Below are 7,173 nucleotides of genomic sequence, written 5' to 3' on the forward strand. Positions count from 1 at the left end.
TCCTCATGGCTAGGATTGGAGCTGTAGTGTTCCCGAGAGATTCTTCACTAGATTTCCTAATGCTTGAACGATTTTTCAGTATGTTTAAAATGATTGTTTTCACAACTATATTCTTCAAATCAGATGATGCTTGGTCTATCTGAACGTCTTCCACGGGAGAATCAGGGATTATTGTGGACGTGTCTTTTCGGGCTTCATGGAAACGCAAAAAATCACTTTGTTCATAAGGTTGATCGTTCGTATTTGTATTCGTAGATTTACTCACTGACATACTCACAGGTTTTTCATCTCGGGAAATTAACACTATCCACTTAATATAAAATTACTTTACAGCAAGGTATTAACTTGGATAAAATGATAAAGATTTGAAGTTCAAGTTTTCCGCGTGAATTTTTGGCTAAAATGAAACATTCTAGTGATTGATTTCTGCTCAGCAATTACCAGTATATGGGAAATTAATACTATCCACTTAATGAGTCAAATTACTTTACAGCAAGGTATTAACTTGGATAAAATGATAAAGAAGATTTGAAGTTCAAGTTTTCCGCGTGAATTTTTGGCTAAAATGAAACATTCTAGTGATTGATTTCTGCTCAGCAATTACCAGTATAATGTAAGGGCACTACTCAAGTACCCACATGTTCTTTTGTATGTGCACTAACTCTACACTAGGTGGATAACGTACTTAAACGGTTTCGTTAATTCGAATTTGTATGAATGCCTGGAAATAGTTGTGTATGCAATGTGCAACACATTCAACAGCAACACACGGGAGAAATACACGGTTTCGTTAATTCGAATTTGTATGAATGCCTGGAAATAGTTGTGTATGCAATGTGCAACACATTCAACAGCAACACACGGGAGAATTCTGTGCTACAAAATTTTGAGCAGTTGATTGATTCTGTGCTACAAAACTTTGAACAGTTGATTGATTTTGTTCTATAAAACTTTGAGCAATTGATTGATTCTGTGCTACAAAACTTTGAGCAGTTGATTGATTCTGTGCTACAAAACTTTGAGCAGTTAATTGATTTTGTGCTACAAAACTCTGAGGAGTTGATTGATTCTGTGCTACAAAATTTTGGGGAGTTGATTGCATGTTAGTGATATTAAATTTATCTCTTTTCCAATCTTGACTCAAAGTCCCTGCTTGTAAAAAAGAATTTCTACATAATTTTAATTTCAAATTTTTGAAGAAAAAAAAAGATCGCGAGAGCAGCGCTACCGTCCAGTGCAGCTGCCAGTTTACATTAATTCGAATTTGTATGAATGCCTGGAAATAGTTGTGTATGCAATGTGCAACACATTCAACAGCAACACATCCCCTCCTGTTACCTCCAACTGATAAACCCCAGGTATTTATTTTGTCTCAGATCAAAAAATATATATTGATCCGGCCCGTAGAGGACCATAAAATAGAAGAAAACATAAATATCTTATATTATAAGAACGAGATCCATTCACATTTCACACACTGATCGCTCTATCTCTAGAACCACAACACCTAGAAAGCTGAAATTTGGTAGGAATATTCCTTTTATGGTCTAGGTGTGCAATAAGAAAGGATTTTGCGAAAATCTACACCGATCCTGAGATATGATCAATTTTTGATCGCTGAAATCTCCATAAGAAATACACAGAGTGCAGAGACTGCGGGATAGAAAACTTTTCCTCGCTCGCCTAATATTTGAGTTTCGTTTATGTTTTTAGTTTGATAACTACAAGTTCGGCCATGCCTTTTCCACAAGTTTGGCCATGCCTCGGGATGAACTAGCGGGATTCCGGAGCGAAGCGACGGAATTCAGCTAGTTATAGATAATATCAGGATAATAAACTGAATATTAAACAAATTAGGTAGGTACATAGGTACTGATTTAACCACGATCGAATAAACTACGGACTAAAAAATTCCCGGAGGGACGGACCCAGCTTGTTTATTACTATTGTAATAATAAAGGAAGGACGGGCTAAAAACTATGTGCTACACAAAATAATTGAACAAATATATTTCATGATAGATACCTCTAAATTTTATTATAGGTAATTATTATAATTACAAGAAAGAATAAACATAAATAATAGATAATATCAAGGATTATGTAGGATATTTTTATATAAATTTAGAAAACAAACAAATAAATATAATTATTGCATAGTATTCTATGAAATAGGGGAAGACATTTTAATGATTACTTTATTTATTGAAATCCAATAGGTATAGATAATATGAGGAGTAAATATACATATGTAATACAATGTCAAGACAGCAATAGGCATCGAAATGATTGCGTGAAGCAATCTACTGCCATCTAATTCTACAAGTAGGTTTGACTGTTTTATTTACAGCTTTAAAAGCTACCCGAAACTAAATTTTGTTCGAGTTTTTCGTCGAATAATCGAAGTAATAATAAAAACGGGATGAGGAAAAATGAGCTCACTTGCAGAGAACTCTGTACGTTAAGGTTAGTCAAATAAGAACCATAATCTGGTACCCCTAGACTTTACCTTAATATATTTCCATGTCTATCCCATTTTTAAGGATTATTTCTGTATTCACGTCGCGTCGCAATGTAGGAAAATTAAGATGCAAAAAAAAGAGACGTACATTTTTACCGCGTACAAACACTAATATTCTTACTGGCGATGGTGAACAGGACTTTACAGTGTGACCACTCCCATCTCATCGCCTGTAAAATATTAGAGCGTTCACTGAACGTACTGTGACTGGAGTGTGACCTGAACGGATAGTGGGAATCTCTACCGTGTACAAACACTAATATTCTTACTGGCGATTGTGAACAGGACTTTACAGTGTGATCACTCCCATCTCATCGCCTGTAAAATATTAGAGCGTTCACTGAACGTACTGTGACTGGAGTGTGACCTGAACGGATAGTGGGAATCTCCATTCACATCACAATGCATCCTTATACACAAGAACATAATATACATGTTTCAGTTCGCAATGTACAATTTCTTGATTCCAAGTTACAGAATCAAGTCGTATTTCAGAAATCGGTATAGGTCGGAGTGAGTGATACTTTGGGGGGTTTCATGTCCAAATGAACCGGTTTGTAGACGTGCATGTTTCGACCCCAGCCTCGTGGTGCTGTGTTGTAATTGGAGAGGCTAGAATAGTCGATGCTAATTGGACGATATTGTCGAGGAGGAGGAGGGGGAGCAGAACCACCTGGAAAACATACAAAGTACAAATTAATACCTCCATTGTTTAGTACAAGTTCTGATGACTAGAATATAATAATATTAATATTAAGGATGTCTAATGAGGTGGGAAGCTGATTGAAATATCAGCGAAAAAGAGCCAGGTGACATATATTTGTCTTGAAACTATACAAAATAAAGATTAATGTAAAATGACCATCTACTTAAAAATTAAACAAGAAAAAGTTTCTCCTATTTTATAAAAACGATAGTCACAAAAGTTCAACAAAAAGAAAGTTGAGGAAGAAAATGCGGTCGGAGTTAGTGCTAAAAATAAGAAAATGCAGAAGTATCTTAGGAAGCTGATTGAAATATCAGCGAAAAAGAGCCAGGTGACATATATTTGTCTTGAAACTATACAAAATAAAGGTTAATGTAAAATGACCATCTACTTAAAAATTAAACAAGAAAAAGTTTCTCCTATTTTATAAAAACAATAGTCACAAAAGTTCAACAAAAAGAAAGTTGAGGAAGAAAATGCGGTCGGAGTTAGTGCTAAAAATAAGAAAATGCAGAAGTATCTTACCTTCTGATAAGACACAAAATACATTGCACTCTCCAACAAAAATGTTTTAGTCAACGCACGGAGGCCAAATTTCAATCTTCTTTATTTCCATGCAAATCCGAATCTAAATATTAAAAACACACGCATATTAGAGGAAATTAGGATCTACAAAGCAAGATATTATTGTCAAACATGCCAAAGAACAAAACTAGTAAACAAAATATTGGTAAACAGCAAATTATTGGTAATAAGTAAATATTATTGTATTATTCATACTAAAAACTGGAATACTAAAAACTGGAATGAAATATAAAATTATTAATAGAGGTAAATACTAGACATATACTCATAATACATAAGATTGTACGTATGTAAATAGGGGAAGTATAAGGGGGGTTGGGGAGGGACAAGCCATTCTTATTTTGACAAGCAAAGTATTCTTGCCTTCATCATCTCCATGATCTCCAATCTTTGTGTAAAAAGCATTCGTAGTGGTCGTTAGAAGCGTTTTAAATTCTTCATCCTTCCTTTGTTCTATTTCATGAACTATTTTCTTGTTCTCTTCATGAATTTGTTTCCTCTGTTCTTCAGTTAGTTGAACAACCTCTGTGTTTTGAGAACTTTGTTGCTGATATCCAAATTGTTGTTGAGAAGAAAACACTTCGCCTGTAGAATTATACTCTCGATAAGGCTCAGCAATTTTCTTAATTACAATGTCCGATTCGATTTTAAAACCAGTAGGTTCCTGATAATTTGTGTTGAAATACTTTTGCTGTGTGGTGGTGTTACTAACAAACACAGTATCAGATTTTTCTGATTTGGCATACGGTTGAAATCCACCTTCACTCATCCCATTCATTTGATCGCCATGTTTTTTGGGTAGTTGCTCTTGAACGTGTTTGAATTTCATGATAGGGCGTGTGGTTTGTTCAAAACAATCTATCAAAGATTTGACTGGAATAGTTTCATATTCCTCGTCAATATCACCAGAATGGTTTAGGATTTTGTTAGCCAAGGTTCTATCGCATTCTTGTGAATAGTCAAACTTGTTGGATTTCTTTGGTTCAATTTCCTCTTGTCGAATTTTCATAACTTGTTTATGGGGCATTACGTGAGGAGGTTTAGTTTCAATAGGTTTCTTCATGTATTCAGGGGTAGGTTCTTCAACTATAGTAGTGATGGGTGCTGAGGATGGTGGAGGCCAGCTTGAATTATCCATGACTTCGTAGAAAGGTCTTTTAGAATTTTCCAAAGTATTTACATTCTTCCTTTGAATCTTAGGACTCTCATTCGGTTTAAAACCTAAAATAGCTCCGCCAAATATAGGTACGGCTCCAGGTACTAGTTCAGCAGGTTTCTTAGTGGTTGAATAGTTTACAGTTGAAGCACTGTGGTTCGAGTTCAAGCTTTGTTCCCCATTTGTTTTGTAACTTCCATACTTTGAGTTTTCATTAAGACTTGCCACAGAACTACATTTATCATCTTCATAGACCTGATATTCATATGCACTGACGTAAGATTTTTCACAAAGTCCTCTCACTTCCTCATCTAGAGCTATAGACTGAGGTCTTGGAGTATTCAAATACTCATGACCAACTTCTTTCACATGTGCTCGTTCTACAGGTTTGAAATCTAGATTTATATTTTTAGCAATTTCCGAGTATTTAGAAGCGTCTTCACTGGTATCTAGTTTGATTACTTTTTCAACTTTCGTACTTGGTTGAATGTTTGATGAAACCTCTTTGAATGAGCTGGATAGTAATAAATCTGCTGACTTGAGACCTGTTGATGTTTTCATATCTTGAGAGCTTTGTTTACTATCATTCATTGTATTATCATAGTAACTATTATTTGCCTGGTTCACTACTGATTGTCCAAATTTACTCTGATCATATGTAGCAATTTGATTTTGTGCTACAAAAGTTTGAGGAATTGATTGATTCTGTGCTACAAAATTTTGAGCAGTTGATTGATTCTGTGCTACAAAACTTTGAGGAGTTGATTGATTTTGTGCTACAAAATTTTGGGGAGTTGATTGCATGTTAGTGATATTAAATTTATCTCTTTTCCAATCTTGACTCAAAGTCCCTGCTTGTATGTTAGCGATTTGATTCTGTGTGATGAAACTTTGAGCAGATGATTGGGCGCTAGTTATATTACTTTTCCAATCTTGACTATAAGATTCTGATTTTTTGAAACTATCATTTTGACTAGAATAGCTTTGGAAACTCGTAGGTTCAAATTGATTGAAGCTCGCATATGTTGGGAATTCAAAGACTTCTGAAGTCTCAATGGGGGAGGATGCTGTTTGGAATCCTGGATTCACAGGAAGATCTACAAAATCAAGTGGTGAGGATGCTGTGGGAAATGGTGTTGGGAAGTAGGTTGGTGTAGAAGAGGGTAGAGATGCATAACTGACTGAATTATAATTCACACTGGTTGAGCTATGTGAATTATCTCTGCGTTCAGACTCAAAGTATTTCTCTTGTACATAGGTTTGACTTGGATTAGGATTGTTTTGGAAAACTGGAGCGTTTTCCATTTTATTTTCAGGAGGTTTATTTAGAGTTTCAGACAGTTGTGAGTATTGTTGTCCGTTTGAATATGCGGCCACTGGTCTTGTATCAGAAAATAATTGGTTTGTACTATAATCAACTTGAGAAGACTCTTTAGTGTTACTCTGCAATGAATAAGAATTGTTCGTTACTGGGTTTGATTGATACTGTTGGGGATTAAATACATTACCATTGGGGTTATAGTTTGTCGTTGTCAGAATGACTGGTTGTGCGAGCTGTGGGAAATGGTGTTGGGAAGTAGGTTGGTGTAGAAGAGGGTAGAGATGCATAACTGACTGAATTATAATTCACACTGGTTGAGCTATGTGAATTATCTCTGCGTTCAGACTCAAAGTATTTCTCTTGTACATAGGTTTGACTCGGATTAGGATTGTTTTGGAAAACTGGAGCGTTTTTCATTTTATTTTCAGGAGGTTTATTTGGAGTTTCAGACAGTTGAGAATATTGTTGTCCGTTTGAATATGCGGCCACTGGTCTTGTATCAGAAGATAATTGGTTTGTACTATAATCGACTTGAGAAGACTCTTTAGTGTTACTCTGCAATGAAAAAGAATTGTTTGTTACTGGGTTTGATTGATACTGTTGGGGATTAAATACATTACCATTGGGGTTATAGTTTGTCGTTGTCAGAATGACTAGTTGTGCGACTGTATCTTTCTGAACGGAGTCATTTGGATTAAGATCAAATGTTAATTTATCAAATTCTTTAGACAAAGTTGAATTTGACTGAGATTCTGTTTTTAAATCAATCTTCTCAAACATTGCACTTTCGGTTTGAACATTGTTATTTTGAATGATTTTCTCGAAATGTTCTTCCACGTTTTGAATATCAGAGAGGGTTTGGGTTTGAATCTTAGCTATCTGCTC

General features: G+C 35.2%; 1 protein-coding gene across 4 annotated transcripts in view; it reads right to left on the reverse strand.

Annotated features, from left to right (window-relative positions):
• Nucleotides 1-560, reverse strand: part of LOC113465439 (transcription initiation factor TFIID subunit 1-like) — an 8,945-nt gene extending 8,385 nt beyond the window's left edge. For 3 of the 4 annotated variants that reach the window (XM_026819961.1, XM_026819963.1, XM_026819960.1), the window contains exon 1: nt 1-397. This exon is cut by the window's left edge. In XM_026819961.1, the coding sequence (XP_026675762.1) occupies nt 1-271 (271 nt within the window). In that variant the 5' untranslated portion in view covers nt 272-397. Of the gene's footprint in view, nt 398-448 lie in introns of those variants that run through there. The other variant, XM_026819962.1, reaches the window with a different exon arrangement.
• Between the last annotated feature and the right edge of the window lie 6,613 nt (nt 561-7,173).

Source organism: Diaphorina citri, unplaced genomic scaffold (assembly GCF_000475195.1).
Source record: "Diaphorina citri unplaced genomic scaffold, Diaci psyllid genome assembly version 1.1 scaffold107, whole genome shotgun sequence".
In the NCBI taxonomy this organism is placed as follows: domain Eukaryota; kingdom Metazoa; phylum Arthropoda; class Insecta; order Hemiptera; family Psyllidae; genus Diaphorina; species Diaphorina citri.